The sequence below is a fragment of the Drosophila obscura genome, unplaced genomic scaffold, assembly GCF_018151105.1.
Source record: "Drosophila obscura isolate BZ-5 IFL unplaced genomic scaffold, ASM1815110v1 contig_189, whole genome shotgun sequence".
NCBI lineage: Eukaryota > Metazoa > Arthropoda > Insecta > Diptera > Drosophilidae > Drosophila > Drosophila obscura.
The window spans coordinates 2,096,566-2,117,540 of NW_024542777.1; the positions used below are offsets into that span (position 1 = coordinate 2,096,566).

The following is a 20,975-nucleotide window of genomic DNA, read 5'->3' on the forward strand; positions in this document are numbered from 1 at the left end:
TCTTCAAGCTGGTTAATGTGCATAGATATTTCAGGCACAACAGAATCTCGGAATCTTGATTCCTATCGACTTTGTCAGGCCAGGCCAGGCCAACCCCCCCATCCCCCATTTGCATTTGATAGTTTACTTAAGATATACTCGCATAATCAGCTTTAACTTTATAGCCTGACTCGACGTTTATGGCCTGTTTGTAAGCCGCCCCTGGGCCAAAGTTAACCGAGTCAACAACTGGAGGAGTCAGTGGAGGGGCTGCATGGATGCCGGGCTGCAGGCAGGCCCCCAAGTGAAAGGGCAAAAGTGTTGTGCATAAAAATGTTGGGGTGTTCTCCCGTCTAGCACTCTTTATCCTGAAAAAAGAGGTTGGCAGTGGGAGAACATACTCGGGAGTGCGGAGTGCGGAGTGGGGAGCGGGCAGCGGGCGATGTTGCATCCGGATGTGGCCCGCTTTGCATATTAAAAGCGCTGCAGGCGCACTTTTGCGGCTAGAGGAAGGAGCTGGATCCGATAACCTCAAGCTATTCTATGTAAATTGGGTTTGCTTTTGTCGATGCAACAATGGCAACAGTCTCAGCCTTGTACCTGTGGCTGTGGCAGGGCGTGGCCTAATGCGAAATCGTTAAAGCTGCAACTCGAAGGAGCAGATAAAACATCAACTGAATCCAATCAGGGTAGGACATGAGGCAAGCCACAGGCACAATCAAGTGGCTAGCAGCTTCATGGGGGTTCATTAAATTGTTAATGCGGTTCTGTTTTCCCAGCCCCCTCACCGGACAGAAAGCCCATGAGACAGACTGTCGAATCAATTCAGCTAGAAAAGCAGCTGAACTGTTCCAATAAAACAAAATGAAAAGCCAGATTAAAGTCGAAGCCATCGATACCTCGTTAAATCCTTATTCAAATAACCCACTACCACTGATCCGAATAAGGATCTGTAGCACCTATCCATCCACATCCACATCGCTTACTTCAAATAACAAAAAATATTATTACTTCCTGCCAAGGCTGGTCGATTCGACTCTTGACTCTCATATTTGATAGGGTACAGAGAGTATAAATCACAGATTTGGTCGGCATCTAAAGGCATATGTGTGTATATGTGTGTGTATCACACACACATAAAAGAGGTCTCTATCCTCGGCGGGGCCCTGTGCAAGCGAGTAATAATTGAATTTCAAGTGAAGCAGCTTCTGCTGGCAGTTATGAAATTTCTGACTAGTCTTCCGCTGCCGGGGAACGGAAATAAAAGCGAAATGCTAACGGTAACCGTTACTCTGCCACCGAAATCAAGACACATGTGTGTGTGTTCGTGTGGGCTTCTACGGAGGAGCAGGACACCACGAACACATGTTTCCATTGCTGGCAAGCACCGCAATGAATTTGTGTTTCCGTCTCGATGCCTTCGCCATGATGGTTAGCCGCATCGTTGATTTGAGGGCGTAGCTTAGTATTATATATATTTTTTTTGGTATCTTCTGCGTTCTTTGACGCGCCAACACAATTAAAAATGGGCAGCTCAACTCATTTGAGTGACATGAAGGGAGGAAGGAATTGATATATTCATGAATAACATATGTACATAATCCTATGTCTACGAATAGCTGTCATATGTAGTAACTCCGATATGTTATATCGGTAATCAAACCAAAAGGAGTAATAGTGTTTGTTACTTTTGTTGTTTGTCTTCTAGCTGGACACCATTTTGCCTTTTGCAACATTAAAGATTTATGGCATGTATGAACTTTCAGTCTAATTTAGTCGGGTTTATTCATGCTCAGTATTGCTTAGCGCTCATCGGTAAGAAACAGTCTTTGGTTCCCAATAAATACACATAGTGGTCTCATTTGATGTCTCCAACTGAATACAAATATTTATATTTATATTATATTTTACATAATGTTTAGAGCGATCGGTCCACACACAATATGGTATCTTATCGCTATCAATAAATGTTTCCTAATACATTTTGTGAACCAAAGTTTAACATGAGTTTTGTTTTTGCCCGCCATTACACAGTTTTACAAGCAGCACGTGATAATCTCTGAGATTTTGTACCAAATTTCTTGTGTCGTATATTAAGAATAGGAAAATCCGTAAGCCTATCGGAGGAAACTGAATTTAAAGTTAGGTTGCAACTGTTGCACATGCAGATCGTGAGATACGAGATACAAGGCAATAAATATACGGTTTACGGAATAATTTGCGAATCGAATCTATTAAAAATGTAAATATAATGAGAAAATCTATAATCATATATGTATACGAGTACGAGTATTGATGTAGCTTAGTTTTTGAGCCCAGTAACAAGACGATTCCACATAAGTTGTCCATTAAATGAGAGTCGCAAAGCGGAATAGAGCAACAGGAACATCGCATGGTGTCATTCGCCAGCCAGGCTGGCCAGAAGCTCCTCATCGATGCCATCGCCAGTGGGCATTGGCGCCGTGGTGCTAAGGTTCAGCAGCAGATCGTTGCCCGACGGAGGCGGCGGTGCCGAAGGCTTTGTGTCCGGATCTGACAGTCCACTGGAACTGGCAACTGTGGAGGCAACAGTCGTAGCCGATGTTGTCGAAGTCTGCTCAGTGCTGCTGGGCGTGCTCCGTCCACTGCCACCGCTCCCGCGCTGCGACAACTTGGGTATTTGAAACTTGTTGTGCAGTCCCTTGATGAAGCCCTCCATGCTGGCGGCCATCGTGGGTGAGGCATATTGTAGAATGGTCATCATGTCGGTGTGATGATCGAACCGAGGCGGCGGCTGGGACATGGAGCCAGTGAGAGCTGCCGGCGACACGGCTCCCGAAGAGCCACCTCCACCCGCAGATGAGCCACCCTTTCGTTGAGCCCCTCCTGCCCCACCGCCGCTGCTGGCTAAGCCTCCCATACTGGGTCGACGCCTGGGGGCATTGTGCTCTGGGAAGGAGTTGGTACTATTGCTTTTGGTCAGCAGTACACCACCGCCGCTGGCGGATCCGCTGAGCTTGCTGCTTAAGTTGCCCGACGAGTTGGCCTTCTGAAATAGATGCTTGCTGGAGGAGGAGGAGCCGCCGCCAGCGATTGCTGTTGATCCTGTTGCTGACGCTGTGGCTTTCTTGGAGGCAGGTCCACTGTTCACTCCGGGTTTCAGGCCCGTGTGCTGCTTTTTGGCGTAGCTCGAGGAGCTAGACGAGGCTGCTGCGCCCCCACTCGAGCCACTACTGCTGCCCTTCGTCTTTCCCATGCCGCTTGAGGAGCTTGCGCCGGAACTGGAGCTCTTGCTGCTGCCCGTTTTGTTGATTGTCAGCTTGAGGCCTTCCTGGCTGCTGGGTTTCACCATATACTCCGAGGATGTTCCGCTTGTGATGTTGCTTCCACCTGCGTCGCTGCTGCTGGGCCCGCTAGTGGCTAAGCAGCTACTAGGTGGCGCTGCTCCCGGCTGCTGCTGTTGAAACGTTGCTGGTGGTGGTGCCGCTGGTACCGCTGATGCCGCTGATGCCGCTGCTCCCACTGCCACTCCCGCTGACGCTGACGCTGCTGTTCCCACTCCCAGTCCCGTTCCCGCTGCTGCTGCTGTTGCTATTGCTGGGATTGCTGTTGCTAAAGCTGCCGTCGACGTCATCAAACTAACCTGACAAAGTAAGCATGGGGTGTGGTGGTGTGTGGTCGTGAGCGTGCGTACCATGGCGGGGGAGCAAACACAAACCAAAAACGAACCGGAAGAAACACAAAATTATAACAATAAAAAACGACGAACCAAAATTAAATAGTTGTGAAAAAGAGTTTGTGTGTGTTGGGAAGAGAGTGGAGAGAAGAGAGAAGAGAGAAGAAAAGCAGACCCCGTTAGTAATTCGCTTAAACCTTTTATAAGTTTTTGACCACAGCCATAGGCGTTGAAGGAATCACATTTCCAATCGGAAAGAGACCCTTCAAGACAAATCTTCTACTGAGGTCAGATTATATTTAAATGTACTATATGTATGTGAGTGTTAAGTCTAACAGAATACTGAGAGACAATACAGAATATAGCACGTGCACGTGCATAGGCACAGGCACATTCACAGGTTTTAAATGCAATTATTATCCATGGAATGGGCTTAGCTGCGATACAATTTCTGTCCATATGTAGCCACCAGGTCGGAAACCAATCTATACGTACACAAAAACTAGTAATTGTTGCAACGAACATCTATCTGGTACGGATAATATGTTTTAATGGAGGAGACATGCAATCGCTGGTGCGGGACAAAGACAAAGCTACAAAGAATTCAACACATTCGTAAAATATCTACGTACGTGCTGTGCTTAGTGCAGGATAAGAGGAGGTTAGAGGGTCGCTTGGGGGATCTGGATGCCGGAGAGAGCCCCACAACCGTAACTACATTTTAGGATTAAGTCGAAAATAAAACGGATGCAGGATGTGACAACTAAAAGGATAATATGTATATATATTTACAAAGATTAAGCAAAGAAAAACAAACACACAAACAAAGAGCTAAATAATAATTGTAATTATTTTAACTACAGCAGGACTAAAGCGATTACAAATCTTTTCACAATTATATCAAATATAGATACACGTTGGCATTAGTTTAAGGATTTAGTCTGCTTTTGTTTAGGACAAGTGCTAGTGAGCCAACTACGGGTTAGGATTGGAGGCGGAGCCGGAGCCGGTGTAGATGGTGGGGGAGGGTGTGGAGGAGCTCTTATAATGAAAACGGACTTACCGCGCCTCCCGCCAGGCCCTTCCGCAGAGCACTCAGTTCCATGGCCGAAGCACCTGTCACCGCTCCCGCTCCTGCTACCACCGTTGCTGCCGCTGCTGCCGCCACTGCTGCTCCTCCAGCTCCCGCATAGCTGCCCAGGCTGCCTCCAGCAGCCAGATGCGACAAGCTGGCCACAGATGATTTGAGCTGCAGTTGTTGTTGTTGCTGCTGCTGCTGCTGCTGCTGGGAGGTTTTCAGAGCCGCCACAGCGGCAGCGACGCTGGCGGCAGCCACCACACTGGCTGGAGAGACACCACCGACGCCGCCACTACCAACGGAGGGGCCAGAAGAAGCTCCCGCCGACGAAGAGGCCCCTGCAGAGGAGGATTTCTCCTTTTTAATGCCCGAGCTGCCGCTCTGTTGACTGCTGCTGCTGCTGCTGGCGCTGCTCAGAGAAGGCACCGGCGGTGGTGGTGGCGGAGCTCCAACGCTTGCAAAGGAACGCACCAGGCTGGGATTGCCACCAGCTCCTGTGGATGATCCTGCCGATGCTGATGGAGGAGCGCCGACGGACGACGATGATTTGTCACCCTTGGGACTGAGGCTAGTTCCCGCTGTGGCCGCACTCTTCAGAGTGGACATGCTCGGCTTTCCCGAGGAGCCGTGCTTGGGCGAGTGGGTTCCAAACGGCGATTTGGGACTGTTCGAGGCGGTGTTGTGCTTGGGACTGCTGTAGACGGGCGAATGCTTGGGACTGGGACGTGCCGGAGGCACGCCAGCCATTAGGCCCTGCCCGGATCCACCGGCCTTGGGCGAGGACGAGGGAGAGGAAAACTTCCTCACCACGCCCCCGGGTGCCGAAGCATCTCCACCAGCCGCTGGCGAGTTCTGGCGGGAGTATATCTTCTCCGGGGGACCCATGGGGGAATCATCGCGTTTCTTCTTGCGCTTCTTCTCCTTCTGCGTATCCGTGGAGGATGAGCTGCTGCTGCCGGTGGAGGATGTGGAGGAGCTGCTCCCTCCGCTGCCGGCAGACGAAGAAGAAGCGCTGGCACTGCTTTCGTGTGGGCGCTTCGTGGCGACACTTACCCCGGCAGGAGCTGAGCTGCTCTTCTTGGACGATTCCTTGGCTGGATCCTTGCCGGTAATCGGAGTTATGGTTATGGTAGTGGGTGCCGTTGTGGAGGTCGCACTTCCTCCGTCCCGAGGTCCACTGGTCTGGTTCTGTGCATTTAATGGTATTATCTCTATGCCACCTGTGCGCTGAACCTCCACTGCTGGGACTCCGCCGCCAACGCTGCTTCCCCCGGGAACTCCTCCACCTCCACCTCCACCTCCTGTCTTACCGTCACCTGGTATGGGAGTTATGCTGACGCAGTGCTTGAGGTTCGGTGTCTTATCCTTCCAAATGTTTTTATACTTGTCGGCAATCTCATGATCGCTCGTCTTGGCCGCCGCCGGAACGGAGGCTGCGCTGGCACTGGAGTTGCCCGAGGGTGCAGGGCCCAGGGCTAATTGAGGATCCGTTTCACGCTTCAGATTTATTAGGCCGGCAATGGCTGCCGCTGCCGAGGTGGAGGCCGCAAAAGCATCTGCCAGGGAGCGCGACTTGGCTTCCATTTTAAGGTTGTTGATGCTGGTGAAGCCGCCGCTGGGCAAGCTTCCATCCACCGAGGGTCCCGTTTCCATGGCAAATTGATTAAAATTGTGGGCATGAGCAAGCCCCGGTCCTCCCCCGCCTCCGCCGCCGTTTCCTGTTCCAGCTCCCGATCCAAATCCCGCACCTGCGCCCGCTCCAGGACCAATCACGCCGTGCAACTTGAACTGATGCTCCTCATCCCAGCACTTGAGCAGCTTGTAGATGACCATCGGGATGGAGAGGACTTTCCGCACAGTCCGTGTCAGCTTTTGAGAGAGCATCTCATACTCGTTGTTCAGGCAATAGATGCTGCATGTGGCCTGGCCATCCTCCAGCAGGAAATCCACTGTGGCCAGCGACTCCTCATAGGGGTGCTGCAGCTCCACAGTGATCTGGTTGAAGGAGACGGCCGTCACCTCCAGTATCACAGTGCTATCCATGTCTAAACCGAGAGAAAGTTTTGCGGCTGAGACAGAGCATGACAGAAGAGGTAGAATGTAGAGAACTCACCATTGTATTGCTTCTGCTGTTCTCGCACACAGCTGGCGAGAAGCGTGTAGAAGAGGGCCTGCTTTTTCAGAAACGCCATTATCTTGGGCACCTGGGCGGGCTCTGTGAAGGGTAGGGACGATATCAGTGCACCCTGCAGCTTGCGATTGTCCGTAAAGAAATAGCAGTGCGTCTCCTTGGGCAGATTGACATAGAGGCCCCTCTGGGTGTTCTTTATCGCCTGCTTAGAGGCGGTTTGCACAATCAAATTGAGCACAGTGGCGACTGGTGACGAGGGTGCTGGTGTCATGCCCTCTACGCCCGGCAGGCCTAGACTTTTAAGGGTCTCGTAGCACACGGGCATGGGCTTGTTCAGACGCAGCACATAGGTGGCCGGCATCAGCATGGAGTTGTTTTGATTGAGAGGGGCATACGTGGGCATCTCCAGGCCCGTTTGCGGATCGCGACTGAAGCTTAGAATGGGCATAAGCTGAAGCTTGTTGGCCGAGGAGCCCTCCAGGTTAACGGTGGCACTCAGTCCGTGACTGCTGTGCATCACCTGATCAATGCTAAACTCGCTGCTTGCCACCTTCGAATCGCCATCCGCCAGGTGGATGGGGGGGCAGAAGTAGGTCAGCTTCATGGGATGGCCGCCGCGCCGCTGCAGAACCAGACCCACGGCAGAGCTGTTCATGATCTCGTAGCTGTCGCCCGTGCGGTTTGGCATCTGATGACTGTAGAGACTGTAGATGTCCGTTTCCATGGCCTGCAAGGCCACAAACGCCTTCTTCTTGACCTTTGGCTCGGCATTGAGTTGGTAAATTGAGGACAGACCCTCTAGCTGAACGGTGAAGTCGGCAAAGTCTCCGGACTTCAGGCACTTTACCAATTCACTCGATTGCTGCTCTATTTTACATTCATGATGCACCTTGACGTCCGACAGATTACCGCTGGCGTCGAGCAGAATTTCCACGTAAAACATGTCCGTGGAAATAAACAGGAGCTGCTGATCCTCCATGAACTTGAGACCCAATTGCCGGGACAGGCTCTCCAATCGCTCCACGAGGCCATGCCTCGAGGTAACCTTGATATAGTGCTGAAGCTTGTCCAACGCCGACTGCAGTGTTGCCTTGCAGAGGGGATCCAGTGGATAGTGCTTCTCAATGAAATACATTCTCACCGACTTCTTGATCTCCTCATACGTTTTCGGCTTGTTCCGGTACTTTGCTCTCAGCTTCTCCATCATGGTCTCCTGCTGAATTTGCTTATTCTTTTCCTCAATGCTGGGTATATGGCTACCAAAGCCACCTATAGATAATTTTCAATAACATTTAGTTTTTTCTTAATTTCCACATCGAATTTTTGCCACTTACCTCCCGCCGCCGACGAGGATTTTGCATTTGTTCCACTCATCGTTCTTATGTTTGCTTTCTGCCTGCCTTGCTTTAGCAATTTAGTTGTTCAAATGTACCATTTTATTTGTTACCATTTACCTCTGAATATTTAGTAACTATACCTACACCATTATTCTTTTTCGCTAAATTAAAACCCGAAAATTTTCAACGCAAAACAACAAAATGGCCATTGTGATCAGTGTGACCGCGGATTTATCGGAAGAATATACCCTCTGACACTCAAAAATATACCAAAATATACCATCTCAATTTGAAAATATACCGAGGAAAAAACTGTAAAACAATAAGGGGGCTTTTAATATTACTAGCTAGCTAGGATCCTCCGCAACCTTTTATCCGATTAATCAATCAATTTCCTAACAGATCTAAACATTTAGTTAATTTTTTGGATTTATTCTTCATTGATACATGTGCTATATATATATGTATGTGTTTATTTGTGTATGTACGTTGGGAATATATTTACATACATATGTTCACTAAAATGCAATTAGGGCCTGCATCTGTCGAGAAAACGTGGATAAAGACAGACCTCCCGAATGTGATATCGGTTAAGCAGCCAGCAGAGGAAACGCTCTAGCCCAAGACCATAACCGCCATGAGGCATTGTTCCGTAGATCCTTTGATCGGTGTACCAGTAGTAGGGTGTGGGATCGATGCCCTCACGCTTATAGCCCTTTAGCAATTCTTCGCTGTCCCAAATCCTCATCGAGCCACCGATAATCTCGCCCACGTTTGGCAGCAAAACATCCACACTCTCGGTCAGCCGCTGGTCCTCCGGACAGCGGGACATGTAAAACGATTTGATGGCCACGGGAAAGCGGCAGAGTAGAATGGGCTCGTTGATAGTGTCGGTCATCTTGCGCTCGGGGGCCTCAGGAATGTCCTCGCCAAACTCGTAGAAGGTGCCGTCATCCTTGGTCACGTTGTTCGCCTTCAGCCATTTGATGGCATCGGCATAGTTCATTCGGCGGAAAGGCTTCTTCGGTGCCTTGAAGTCCGGGTTCAGCTCCATCACCAGGTGGCCAAATGGCGACTTCAGCACCCGATCCACAACGTCGCAAACGAGGTCCTCCAGCCGATCCAACAGATCGTCGTAGCTTATGAATGGACACTCTGCCTCCACGTGGGTGTACTCCGCCAAGTGGCGGCGTGTGCGACTCTGCTCGGCCCGATAGCTTTGGGCAATAGTGAAGACATCACCCAGGGCGGGCAGGCAAGTCTCCAAGTACAGCTGCGAGCTCTGTGTGAGGAAGGCCTCCTCGCCGAAGAACTGCATCTTGAAGAGTGTGGCGCCGCCCTCTACCTGTGTCTGTACCAGGGTGGGGGGCGTAACCTCGTTGTAGCCGCGCGCAAAGTAGTGGTCGCGGAAGGCCTGCATCACGACGGACCGCATCTTGAGCACCTTGGAGGTGTTCTCGCCCCGAATCATTATGTGCCTGTTGTCCAGCTGTACATCGGGAAGAGCTTCCTCGTTGAGAATCGCATCGGCCCCACCTGGGGGAGCCAGCCCGATCAGCTCCCAGTAGTCCACACGCAGCTCATGGTCACCGGGTGCGATCTTCCCTGCTGGCACCGGTTTGAGTGTGCCATAGAGCACCACGGAACTCTCGGTGCTCAGGACCAGGGCGTCGTATGTCTGGCACAGCGAATCGGTAAGCACACATTGCAGGAATCCGGTGCCGTCCCTCAGGGTGAGGAAGATTAGCGCCTTGCCCTGCCGCCGTAGTCGGTGCACCCAGCCATAGATCTTGACGCGAACTCCAGGGGCTTCGGCTCCTTTTTCGATTTTTATTTTTCGGGCCAATGGCAATCTGGTATCCTCTTTAATCTTAATTTTGCGTGCCTCCTCCAAGTTCTGTTGGCGCTTTTCCGCGTCCTCTGCCTCGCGGAACTCCTTACCAACATTCTTCACGCCATCGCGTTGCAGCACCTTCTGGATCTTTTTCAGCTGAGACTTGGCAGCCGGCTCAAAAACTTTGGACGGCTCCGAGCTATCCACATAGATGGTTTCGTAGAGCTCCGCAGCGCCCGCCAGCCGCATTGCATGGAGAATCGTCTTGAAGGGCTTGCTCTGGGTGCCGTTTCCGGACTCGTCGCTTCCCCGTTTCTCCGATGTATAGATCGCACCTTCACTCATTGTCGTCGAACTTTCCCAAAAACGTTCTTATACTTCGAGTAAATATTTCACACTGCATGGCTATCCGTTCTTGCACTGGTTTATATAGCAGCCTGGTCTTGTATTCCTGACGTCAACACTCATGCAATAGTGAGTGAAAAGTTTCATCAGCCAACTGACGATATCTTCGGGTAATTGACGTTATCTTCGGGTAATGCTATGTATGAAAAAGGGAAAGTACCCATATTTCATCAGCCAACTAACGTAATCTTCGCGGTAATACCATGTATTACTGATAAGTTTTCTTTAGTACAGTGGAAGTTTGGAGTTTAGAACAACTGTGTTCCTGGGGAGATCTAATATCTGAAAAAACAACATTAAAAATAGTCTCATAATACAAAACAGTTTTTCTTTATTACTAAATAATTAATTAAACATATTAAAATTCCTAAAAAGTACATTTAAGGTTTTTTTAATTTTTAAATTTTCATTTTGTCTTTAGTCATCAACTAACACAACATAACATAACACATGCAAATGACCGGATTTTCGTGGGAATCCCCGAAATATTCGTGGTGTATGAATATTTCGGGGAGTTCCATTTTTATTTTTTCTTCAAACAAAAGCAAAACCATGGGCAATACAAAACCACAGCTTCTATTTTCTGGACAGTTCTAATATGTAGGTTCTTTTTTCCGAAATTCCACTGTACTTATATGCATGCATATATAATAAGAGTGTTTGCATTTGATCAAATATATACTGTACTTATATGCATACATATGTATATATTAAGAGTGTTTGCATTTGATCATATATATTTTCTGTTTGAAGTTTTTGTATTTCAAATGATTTACATGCGCCTAACATAGCGCACAAAATGTGCTGTTGGGTGCAGCAGGGCTGCTAGCACCTATCGACTATCGATTAGCCATCAAGAAAAACAACTTGTTTACGTTATAAAATAATTTAGTAAATCAATTGATAACAATTAAATCCGATGACGAGCATTGCCGGTGGCCACGGGGAGCCGAACCCCAACAGCTCCTGGTTGAGTGCACGTGGCTTTTGGCTGGCGTACTTCCTTGGTTTACTGTCCATTCATTTGATACTCTTATCTCTGCCCTTTGTCAGTATTTCTTGGGCCTGGACAGCGACAAACCTGATTCACAATTTGGTAAGACTACATATATCATATCCGTCCACTTTGGTTATTCTGTGAGCGTTCCATTTTTGCCCCAGGCCCACTTGTACTTCCTGCACATCATTAAGGGAGCGCCTTGGCTAAGCATCGAAAACGACCCGAGCCGCCGCTGGACGCACTGGGAGCAGATTGACGACGGCATTCAGATGACGACCACCAGAAAGTTCTTAACAGCCGTTCCCATTGTGCTGTATGTGCATCCCTCAATGGAATACCATTTGGCATATTTAATCAGGCATTTCTGCTTTTAGTTTCTTGCTCACCTGTCTCTACACCCGGAACAGTACCGAGCACTTTATTGCCAACTTTGTGTCCCTAGTTGTCGTCACGCTGCCCAAGCTGCCACAGTTCCATGGCGTGCGATTGTTCAACATCAACAAGTACTAGGAGCCAGGAGCGAAGCGCAAAGCGCATTTATTTAGTCTCTTAAAAATGTACATACAAATAGTAGTATATCACTAAAGTTATACATATTTATACTCTGACGGCTTGCCGCTATTGACCCAATCCGTAAATCATGTAGGTAAAAATGTACCTAATAGAGTAGCGGGCAGAATTTTCTGAAAATTCTAAATTAAAACTAGTCATAAAATGGGAATGTAAATTCAAATGATGCCAATGGTTGCATGATCTTATTTATTGTAGAATGGCAATTTGCAGACGCTGTTTGGATTCCTTGGAATGACTATGAGTCGTGGCCACTCAAGATTGAGATTGAAACCCAATTTAATAAAGTTCAGGGTCATATCTCAAAAATGACTAGAGTGGATAATGCTTTGTAGTGGCTGCATCGCTCCCGCTTTGTATGCTTATCTTATTTTTATAATAATTAATTAATTGGCGCGCAGTATTATACGATTATTAAATTTGATTTGTTTAAGAACATATTTGACCCGGAAAATTGAATTTTTGTATCAGATCAGCTGTTTTGTTGTGGTTATTAGTGCTGATAGTTGCGTTGATAGGCAGAAAAGTGATCAAATGTGCTGTAAGGCGCAAAAAGAATCGAGAATTCCGAATACACCCAAATGCTTTTGCCCCCACTATGCTCTCGTAATTTGTATAATCGAAATACATTTTTCATCAGCATGAGTAATACGAAGTTAAACAATTTATCCCAGGAAGTATCTGCGTCTGAGAATAATTCGGTTAGTTCATATAAAATTAAGTGTTTTCGACGGGTTTGTTTGTATGTATGTATTCATTTTATAGCTAAGCAGTGACTCGGAAGATATCGAAGATGTACTCGCAAATGAAGAAGTGAGAGATCACCAAATATTGTTGAAGCTCCTAAGGCATTCTCAAAAAAAAATTTTAAAAAACGCAACGACTATCAAAGATTTCAAAGGAAAATTAACTGAAGCTGAAATACAATTAGCGATTCACAAGGAAAAGGCAAATCTCTTTGATGAGAAGTGCAGGGACAAGGATTATCTGATAACATCGTTGAAAGCATCAATACAAATGAACAATGAAATGAATACAAGAATCACTGCCTCGCACGATATAAAGATAAAATTAATGCAAAATCGCATTACTGAGTTGCTGTCAAATTCTGGAATTACCCAACACACACAATTGCAGAAGCTCGAAGACCAGATTTCTGATTATAAACGTATCATTGATTTACACGAGTCTACAATTTTAGAACTTAATGAGAATGTGGCTAAATTAGAAATCAAAGCCAAGCTAGATGCAACTAACATAGAAAACAAGGACCAGGAACTCTCCAAAGTAACCAACAGAATAGGTGAAGGCGAGTCTACAATTTCAAAACTGAATGAGAAAGTGGCTGCGTTAGAGCTTGAAGCCAAGCTAGCTGAAAGCGGCCTTAAACAAAAGGATGAGGAAATCGAGGATACACCCTCGTTTAGAGGGTACAAACTTACAAGACTCGTATCCTCTAAATTAATTGAAATCACTGGCCACGCACCCTTTGTCGCCCCAGTTGAGGATATAACTTCTGATGGTAATGAATGGATAGTCATTCAACGTCGTTTCGATGGCAGTGTGAATTTTGCTAATGGCTCCTATGTTAATGGCTTTGGTTCCTGCGCTGGAGAATTTTGGCTTGGCTTGGATAAATTGAATATATTAACACACATTACTCCTCATGAACTATACATTCAACTCGTTGATTTCGATGATAACATATGGTACGCTCGATATGATCACTTCGTTGTCGAGGACAAAGATCTACGCTACTTGTTAGGTAGCCTGGGTTACTACGAAGGAAACGCTGGAGATTCACTTCGACCCCATATACATTTCGATTTTGAACAGCTTAAATGTGGCTCTTGGTGGCGTTCAAATCTAAAACAGTGGTAAGCAATTGGGCAGTTGGACACTATCGATGCTTTTATTTATTGATAATTATAATTAGCAACATTTATTTTCAGTAATTTGAATGGAAAATATTATACATCGAAACCGAGAAAGAATCCGAATTTGGACGGCATATGGTGGGGCTCAAACGGTTCCTACAAATCTTCTAAAATGTTGATAAGGTCTATCTTTAAGTGATATTGGCTGTATAAAATCCAATCTAGGAACTAATAATCATTTTCTTATACATTCCTTATATATTTGTGAATATATTAAAATGAGGAAGGGCCAGCAGCTCCTACATATATGTATGTATGTATGTATGTACTTTTGTAAACTTGGAACGGACAAACCTAGCCGCGCCCCCTAGGAAATAGATTGCCTGTGCATGTGTGTGAACGACAGATACGAGTACCCATCTATTCCGTTGAGGCATCGGCAAGGGGCAGCAATAAAAAGCGCTGGCACTGCAATCGCAATCAGTTTTGTTGGCGTCGTCCGCGAACGTTGTTGTCTGGTGTGTCTGGTGCCCTATTTGACTTTGCGGGAGGAGCTCGCGACCTCTACGACTTTGGAGACGAGAACGAGAACTGCGACATAATCAGTAGGAAAGGTGTGTCGAAGCGGATCAGAGACGACCTGGCAGCAGATTTCAACTGTTTGTGAAAGGGAAAATAACCCTGTGAAATATTCCAGCTGAGAAGACCATCAACACAATGCCGATCACACTGGAGGAGGAGATCTTCGGCCTGGCCGTGAATCCCTTCACAAAGGCACCCGAGATGGTGCGCCGCTACACGCTGAGCAACTCGAATCGGATGTCCATTTCGGTGATTCAACTGGGCGCCATCATCCAGAGCGTAAGAATGCCGGATGCCTACGAGAAGGTCGATGACATATGCTTGGGATTCGATGACATTGCCAGCTACGTGTCCACCAAAGCAGCCTACATTGGTGGAACCCTGGGACGGGTCGCCAACCGAGTGGCAAACGGCGAATACGTGGTCGGTGAGTCAAAGGTCCAGCTGAGCAAGAATTTCCAGAACAAGTACCAGCTGCATGGCGGCCTTGTGGGCTTCGACAGCGTCATTTGGGAGGTGGTGCAGAAGTCGGAGGACGGCATTGTCTTTCGTCATGTCTCGGCGCATGGCCACGAAGGCTATCCGGGCACACTGACGTGCCTCATCTCCTACTGGCTGGACAACGAGAATCGCGTTGGCGTGCGATTCGAGGCCACCACCGACAGACAAACCGCTGTTAATATCTCCAATCATGCGTACTACAACCTGGCCGGGCACGGCGCCGGGCCCAAGGGTCTGGCCGAGCATACCGTGGAGATAGCTGCCAGCAAGATTGTGGAGACGGACGATGAACAGATACCCACTGGTCAGTTGGTCAACGTCGACGATACGGTCTTTGACCTGCGGATGCCCGTTCTGCTGGGCGATCGTCTCATGCAGTTCGACGGGAGCCTGATCAATGGCTACGACAACTGTTTTGTGGTCAATGGCGGCAGTGTGCAGCCGAGCATGAATATGGTGGCCAAGCTCGTTCACCCTCCCAGCTGTCGGGTAATGGAGGTGTGGACCAACCAACCGGGGATGCAGTTCTACACGGCCAACAATCTGCCCGACGAGAAGAGCGGCGCTGTCCCCATGATTGGCAAGGACTGCACTCACTACGTCAAACACGGTTCGTTTTGCGTGGAAACCGAAAAGTTTCCCGACTCCATGAATCATCCCGAGTTCCCCTCGATATTCCTCGAGCCCGGCGAGAAGTACGTGCATGAGGTCATGTACTGGTTCAAGGTGGAGGAGTCCTGGAAATGCTGTTGCAACAACGCCTGAAAGAATGTAGAACTCAAAAATAAAGCTGGAATATTTCATTAGGCTCTGCACGAGTTTTAGTCTTGATTTCCTGGCTATGGGTCTGGTAGAAACGATCAGCATGAATACGAGAGTCATGTATGTTTACCAAAGAATTTTCCAACTCCAACTTACAGCTGAGCAAACAAAGGCAAATGCGTGTAAAGCTTCCATGGGAGCACTGAGTCAGAAAGCCGTCAAACTAACGTTTAAATTTGTGTTACTCAATCATATGACTGCCATATAAATTAGATTTTATATTTAACGAAAGTTGCGCTGCTAGCAGTCGTTGCTTAATGTGTTCATCTGTTATTGTGTGATATACACATCTGGATTTAATAATAATATATTTTACTAACTGATTTGGAATAGAGAAAGAGAAAGGTAGGAGTCATGGCCAACGAGGGTAAAAAGACGCGCCAGGAGAGCGACACTCTTGGGGCCATGGAAGTACCTGTGGATCGCTATTACGGCGCTCAGACCATGCGCTGCTTGTTAAATTTCCGTATTGGCGGGACGGAGGAGCGCATGCCGGTAAGTGATGGGCATTCGGCTGATCCTCTGTGAGCGCTTCCTAAATTAACTCCCTCCGAGTGTGCAGAAGGCCCTTGTCCAGGCCATGGGGATACTGAAGAAGGCCGCTGCTGAGGTCAACCAGGAGTACGGACTGGATTCGAAGATAAGCTCGGCTATCTCAAGCGCAGCGGATGAGGTGATTTCGGGTAAACTCTACGACGAGGGACACTTTCCCCTGCCGATCTGGCAGACGGGCTCTGGCACTCAGACGAATATGAATACGAACGAGGTGATTGGCAACCGAGCCATTGAAATCCTGGGCGGCACTGTGGGCTCCAAGGATCCGGTGCATCCGAACGACCACGTTAACAAGTCGCAGAGCTCCAACGACACCTTCCCTTCGGCCATACACATCGCCGTGGCTACGGCTTTGGTCACCGAGCTGAAGCCCGCGCTGACCAAGTTGCGAGACTCCCTGAACGCGAAGGCCATGGATTGGAAGGACATCATCAAGATCGGCCGCACGCACACCCAGGACGCGGTGCCCATTACACTGGGCCAGGAGTTCAGTGGTTACACGCAACAGCTGACCAACGGCCTGTTGCGCATTGATGCGGTGATGCCCCGCGTCTATCAGTTGGCCCTGGGCGGGACTGCCGTCGGCACTGGGCTGAACACGCGCAAGGGATTCGCAGAAAACTGCGTCAAGCGGATCGCGAAGCTCACCTCGTTGCCCTTCGTGGTGGCTCCCAACTTTTTCGAGGCCCTGGCCTCCCGAGATGCCATGGTCGAGGTGCACGGCGCCCTCAACACTGTGGCCACCAGTCTCATGAAAATCGCCAATGACATTCGGTTCTTGGGGTCGGGCCCCCGCTGTGGACTGGGGGAGCTTATGCTACCCGAAAACGAGCCGGGCAGCTCGATCATGCCGGGCAAGGTTAATCCCACCCAGTGCGAGGCCATGACTATGATCTGTGCCCAGGTGATGGGCAACCATTTTGCCGTCACCACAGGCGGTGCCAACGGACACTTCGAGCTAAATGTGTTCAAGCCGCTGATTGCTTCCAATGTGCTCCGATCCATAAAGCTGCTCAGTAAGTCTTTGCCCCAATCTCTCAGCCAGAGCTAGAGTACATTAGGGTTATTTCTTCCACTCTAGCCGATGGCTGCACCAGCTTCAATGTCAACTGCGTGCAGGGAATCAAGCCCAATAAGGAGAAGATAGCCAAGATAATGAAGGAGTCCTTGATGCTGGTCACTGCCCTCAATCCGCACATCGGCTACGACAAGTCGGCCCTGATAGCCAAGACAGCTCACAACAATGGGACGACACTTAAGCAGGAGGCTCTCAATGCGGGCATCTCTGAAAAGGACTTTGACGAGTGGGTTCGCCCAGAAAAGATGCTAGGTCCCAGCTAGGCGTCGTGAGCTCTCCCAATATGCTCCTTGTTCCCCGTATGTTAATAAAGTTTAATTCTCATCCATCTGGGAATGCGGCGGCTTATAATTTGTTTTCCTACACAACACAGAGGAGACAGAAAACTATTGCGTACATTGTTTGTTGTGTCGCACCTGTAGAATATATGATTATCCGGCTCGAGCGACCAATTTTCACACATACTTATGTGCATCGACATCTCTTCACATAAGTCAATGCTTAAGTCGTTGCACAGCCGCTTAGTAGTCAAACACAAAAATACACGTGTTTTAAATAATATTTAAATTTAAATATTCCAGTGTGACCGCGGATTTATCGTAAAAAAATATACCACCTGACCCTCCGAAATATACCTTGTCATTATCAAAATATACCGTAAATATACTGCCGGACAGGAGAAGATATTCCTTGATTTCGATATTCGATTTAATATTACTAGCTAGTTACCCCTCTCAGCCATAAACAAATAATTTTATCCAATTCATCAATAAATTTTGTTCAAGATTGGCTGGTTTTCAAAACTCTTTTTTATTGGATTGCTTACATAATAAGGTCCTAACAAAAACGACCAAAGCATAAAACGTAAATGCGTACGAAATGTGACTTCATTGTTGCTGGTCAAGCAAGTTTCTTCTATGAGTTTGGGCATTTGTATACTCTATTTCCTTAACTAATGGTCAATTTGATATTCCAAGCTGATTTGAAATATTAACAATGATATTTTATAAGATTTTTTTTGGTTTTTTCACCGACAGGGTTGATACAACCATCATACCACACGCGCGCAATTCAAATCTATTAGCCCAAATAATTTATGCCTGTCTTAATTATTTAAGTGGTTTTATGTTTTAAAATTGCATTTATTCAGACACAACTACATTTATATGGAAGTATGTGTACGCTGAAGACGCATTCCCCTCTTCTATATCGGAAAAAACCACCATGACTTGATACCCGCGCTTATCGTCGCTGCCAGCTTAACTTTTTTGTTCTTAAATACTAAAATCTAGAAATGGATTTCAACTATCGATATTTATCGGATTAAATCAAATTAAAATTAAACTGGTAACATGAAACATAAAAAATTCACAACATTGTTTATTGGACTTATTTATTTAAAAAGGGACTACTATAGTCCCTCAGTTTTAGAGTTATCTCAATGAAGAGCCTGCCAGGAGCTGCCATGTAATGTTGACGGTTGATGGCTGCTCGAAGACTAACAAAAAGGCTCTTCTAAAAAATATCACTAAGTTAGCCTTGTCCTTTCTGGCATCTTTCAGTATTTGCATTGCTTTCCAAATTCTCAGTTTCTCACCCTAGGATAATCCAAATTTTTGTTTCCCCTCATTTTGGTAAAAGTTTTCGAGTTTTGTTGAATCTACGCAGCTGGCACGATGGTGCGCGTAATCGAGGATATGTTTGGCATCGCCGTGAACCCCATCAGCCAGAAGACGGATCAGGTGCGCCGCTTCACACTGAGCACTGACCGAGGCATGTGCGTGTCCATTCTCACCCTGGGGGCCATCATCCAGAGGATCATGGTGCCGGACTTTGACGGGAAGCTAGAGGATGTCTGTCTGGGCTACGATGACGTGGCCGGCTACTACCGCAACCAGCCGAGCTACTTCGGAGCCACCATTGGAAGGGTGGCCAATCGAGTGGCCCGGGGCCGCTTCAAGCTGTGCGGCAAGGAAGTGAGTGTGAGCCGCAACTTCAGGGACCGGTACCAGCTGCACGGCGGCTTTGTCGGCTTCGACAGCGTTATCTGGGACGTGGTGGGCATACACAAGGATGGCGTAACCTTTCAGCACGTCTCGCCGGACGGCCACGAAGGGTACCCCGGAGAGGTGACTGTCAACATCAACTTTTCGCTGAACGAAACGGGCTGCTTTGGCATGAGGATCGAGGCGAGGGCCAAGGCCACCACCTGCGTCAACATCACTAACCATGCGTACTTCAACTTAGCCGGCCATGGAACCGGCAAGGACACCCTCTTGCAGCACATGCTGATGATCAAGGCCCAGAAGATTGTGGACACGGATATCGAGCAGATCCCCACTGGGAAGCTGATGCGTGTCCGCAACACTCCGTACGACTTCTCCAGCCTTGTCAACCTCGGCAAGCGTATTGTCCAGCTCTCCAATTGTCCCATCAGCGGCTTCGATAATAACTATTGTGTCGACGTGGCGCCCAATCGTGTCCAGCTAGTGGCCCGTATTGTCCATCCCTGCAGCGGTCGCTACATGGAGGTGCACACCAACCAGCCGGGGCTGCAGTTCTACACCGCCAACAATCTGCCCGACGAGGACCGCGGCGGGGTGCCCAACATTGGCAAGGGCGGAGCTCACTATGTGCGGCATGGCTCCTTCTGCCTGGAGACCCAAAAGTATCCCGATGCCATGAATCACGATGATTTCCCGTCAATCATCCTCAATCCTGGACAGTTGTATGACCATCAGGTGGTCTACAGATTCGGTGCCTGCCCCAAGCGAATTTAGGGATGGTGCTGCGCTCCTTCTTGATAACAAAACAAAATCTTAAATTTTCACTCAATAATAAAGGATATGATCGATGGTTTATATTATATTATTTAATTTAATTTTTCATTTATACATATATTGATTTTAATAGCTGATAACTCTATTCGACAAAATCGAACTTTTCTTTCCTTAAGGAACCAAACCGACTATTTCTGATAGATTTGGGCTTTACATTTTTTTAAAGAATTATGGTTTTTATTCTATGGCAGAACTATTTTTTGAAGAATCTCTTAAATAATCTCGCAAAACAACGCTACTGAAGAAGCTCAGTAGCTCAACACAAATTTCTAATAGATTTGTGTCCTTAAAAATCGTTAAGGAATTATGGTTTTTTTTCCTTACTGTTTGGATCGTTTGCAACGTCCGAAATGGGGTCAAAGCAAACAAAACGGACTTCTGATATAATGGTTTTACCGAATAGTTTTAGTGCTTTATAAATTCAGATCCGCTCATCGAAAGACGACTTTTACTTTTACTTTAAAGTGAGTTTTACAAAGAAGCTTTAAAAGCCACTAAACAATCTAAAATTACTGATTTTTTACGATAAACCAGAAGATCCACCACAATAAAACATTTTGATTAATTAAAACCAAAATTGAATAATAAAACAGTTTTTGGACTACAGATTTTATTTTGTACTGAATCCCTACATCGCTTAACACGCTTTTGCTTAACACGAGGTTTTCTAGGAACGTAACTCCCGTGTTAAACGAGGACCGGCTGTACTTAGACAGATAAGTGAAACAGCG

At 47.4% G+C, this 20,975-nt stretch overlaps 7 protein-coding genes across 9 annotated transcripts; 5 read left to right on the forward strand and 2 right to left on the reverse strand.

The window, feature by feature from the left end:
* Positions 1–1,845: 1,845 nt before the first annotated feature.
* LOC111073243 (mediator of RNA polymerase II transcription subunit 1) lies at positions 1,846–8,405 on the reverse strand. Of its 2 annotated transcripts, none has more exons than XM_022365465.2 (4): positions 8,178–8,405; positions 6,826–8,112; positions 4,698–6,757; positions 1,846–3,601 (listed from the first exon to the last, which is right to left on the reverse strand). In XM_022365465.2, the coding sequence occupies exons 1-4, from the start codon at positions 8,215–8,217 to the stop codon at positions 2,378–2,380; spliced, it is 4,611 nt and encodes a 1,536-aa protein (XP_022221157.2). In that variant the 5' UTR covers positions 8,218–8,405; the 3' UTR covers positions 1,846–2,377. The 2 variants fall into 2 exon arrangements, with proteins under 2 accessions (XP_022221157.2, XP_022221158.2); XM_022365466.2 differs by having other exon boundaries at positions 3,288–3,596.
* A 198-nt stretch (positions 8,406–8,603) lies between these two features.
* On the reverse strand, positions 8,604–10,428 carry LOC111073244 (asparagine--tRNA ligase, cytoplasmic-like). The gene has a single exon (XM_022365467.2). The coding sequence runs from the start codon at positions 10,357–10,359 to the stop codon at positions 8,710–8,712; it is 1,650 nt and encodes a 549-aa protein (XP_022221159.2). The 5' UTR covers positions 10,360–10,428; the 3' UTR covers positions 8,604–8,709.
* An 828-nt stretch (positions 10,429–11,256) lies between these two features.
* LOC111073248 (ORM1-like protein) lies at positions 11,257–12,152 on the forward strand. Its single transcript, XM_022365472.2, has 3 exons — positions 11,257–11,515; positions 11,581–11,732; positions 11,794–12,152. The coding sequence occupies exons 1-3, from the start codon at positions 11,339–11,341 to the stop codon at positions 11,927–11,929; spliced, it is 465 nt and encodes a 154-aa protein (XP_022221164.1). The 5' UTR covers positions 11,257–11,338; the 3' UTR covers positions 11,930–12,152.
* Positions 12,153–12,578: 426 nt separating this feature from the next.
* On the forward strand, positions 12,579–14,123 carry LOC111073247 (angiopoietin-related protein 7). 2 transcript variants are annotated; one of them, XM_041593445.1, is made up of 3 exons: positions 12,579–12,690; positions 12,755–13,866; positions 13,926–14,123. In XM_041593445.1, exons 1-3 carry the CDS (start codon positions 12,631–12,633, stop codon positions 13,942–13,944), a joined length of 1,191 nt encoding a protein of 396 aa, XP_041449379.1. In that variant the 5' UTR covers positions 12,579–12,630; the 3' UTR covers positions 13,945–14,123. The 2 variants fall into 2 exon arrangements, with proteins under 2 accessions (XP_041449379.1, XP_022221163.2); XM_022365471.2 differs by having other exon boundaries at positions 13,942–14,123.
* A 248-nt stretch (positions 14,124–14,371) lies between these two features.
* Positions 14,372–15,764, forward strand: LOC111073246 (galactose mutarotase). Its single transcript, XM_022365470.2, has 2 exons — positions 14,372–14,480; positions 14,564–15,764. The coding sequence occupies exon 2, from the start codon at positions 14,584–14,586 to the stop codon at positions 15,712–15,714; it is 1,131 nt and encodes a 376-aa protein (XP_022221162.2). The 5' UTR covers positions 14,372–14,480; positions 14,564–14,583; the 3' UTR covers positions 15,715–15,764.
* A 248-nt stretch (positions 15,765–16,012) lies between these two features.
* On the forward strand, positions 16,013–17,738 carry LOC111073245 (probable fumarate hydratase, mitochondrial). Its single transcript, XM_022365468.2, has 3 exons — positions 16,013–16,266; positions 16,334–17,342; positions 17,408–17,738. The coding sequence occupies exons 1-3, from the start codon at positions 16,126–16,128 to the stop codon at positions 17,665–17,667; spliced, it is 1,410 nt and encodes a 469-aa protein (XP_022221160.1). The 5' UTR covers positions 16,013–16,125; the 3' UTR covers positions 17,668–17,738.
* Positions 17,739–18,854: 1,116 nt separating this feature from the next.
* LOC111073208 (galactose mutarotase) lies at positions 18,855–20,270 on the forward strand. Its single transcript, XM_022365417.2, has one exon. It carries the CDS (start codon positions 19,081–19,083, stop codon positions 20,182–20,184), a length of 1,104 nt encoding a protein of 367 aa, XP_022221109.1. The 5' UTR covers positions 18,855–19,080; the 3' UTR covers positions 20,185–20,270.
* The last annotated feature ends 705 nt before the right edge of the window (positions 20,271–20,975 follow it).

Bases quoted from the DNA above. Each gene is read 5' to 3' on its own strand.
- LOC111073243 (XM_022365465.2), bottom strand. From the start codon at position 8,217: ATGAGTGGAACAAATGCAAAATCCTCGTCGGCGGCGGGAG. The intron at 8,113-8,177 runs GTAAGTGGCAAA...AATTATCTATAG, and splicing joins ATCCTCGTCGGCGGCGGGAG to GTGGCTTTGGTAGCCATATA. The intron at 6,758-6,825 runs GTGAGTTCTCTA...CTCTCGGTTTAG, and splicing joins ACAGCAGAAGCAATACAATG to ACATGGATAGCACTGTGATA.
- LOC111073244 (XM_022365467.2), bottom strand. From the start codon at position 10,359: ATGAGTGAAGGTGCGATCTATACATCGGAGAAACGGGGAAGCGACGAG.
- LOC111073248 (XM_022365472.2), top strand. From the start codon at position 11,339: ATGACGAGCATTGCCGGTGGCCACGGGGAGCCGAACCCCAACAGCTCC. The intron at 11,516-11,580 runs GTAAGACTACAT...TTTTTGCCCCAG, and splicing joins CAAACCTGATTCACAATTTG to GCCCACTTGTACTTCCTGCA. The intron at 11,733-11,793 runs GTATGTGCATCC...TTCTGCTTTTAG, and splicing joins ACAGCCGTTCCCATTGTGCT to TTTCTTGCTCACCTGTCTCT.
- LOC111073247 (XM_022365471.2), top strand. From the start codon at position 12,631: ATGAGTAATACGAAGTTAAACAATTTATCCCAGGAAGTATCTGCGTCT. The intron at 12,691-12,754 runs GTTAGTTCATAT...TTCATTTTATAG, and splicing joins CTGCGTCTGAGAATAATTCG to CTAAGCAGTGACTCGGAAGA. The intron at 13,867-13,941 runs GTAAGCAATTGG...ATTTATTTTCAG, and splicing joins CGTTCAAATCTAAAACAGTG to TAATTTGAATGGAAAATATT.
- LOC111073246 (XM_022365470.2), top strand. From the start codon at position 14,584: ATGCCGATCACACTGGAGGAGGAGATCTTCGGCCTGGCCGTGAATCCC.
- LOC111073245 (XM_022365468.2), top strand. From the start codon at position 16,126: ATGGCCAACGAGGGTAAAAAGACGCGCCAGGAGAGCGACACTCTTGGG. The intron at 16,267-16,333 runs GTAAGTGATGGG...CCGAGTGTGCAG, and splicing joins GGACGGAGGAGCGCATGCCG to AAGGCCCTTGTCCAGGCCAT. The intron at 17,343-17,407 runs GTAAGTCTTTGC...CTTCCACTCTAG, and splicing joins CCGATCCATAAAGCTGCTCA to CCGATGGCTGCACCAGCTTC.
- LOC111073208 (XM_022365417.2), top strand. From the start codon at position 19,081: ATGGTGCGCGTAATCGAGGATATGTTTGGCATCGCCGTGAACCCCATC.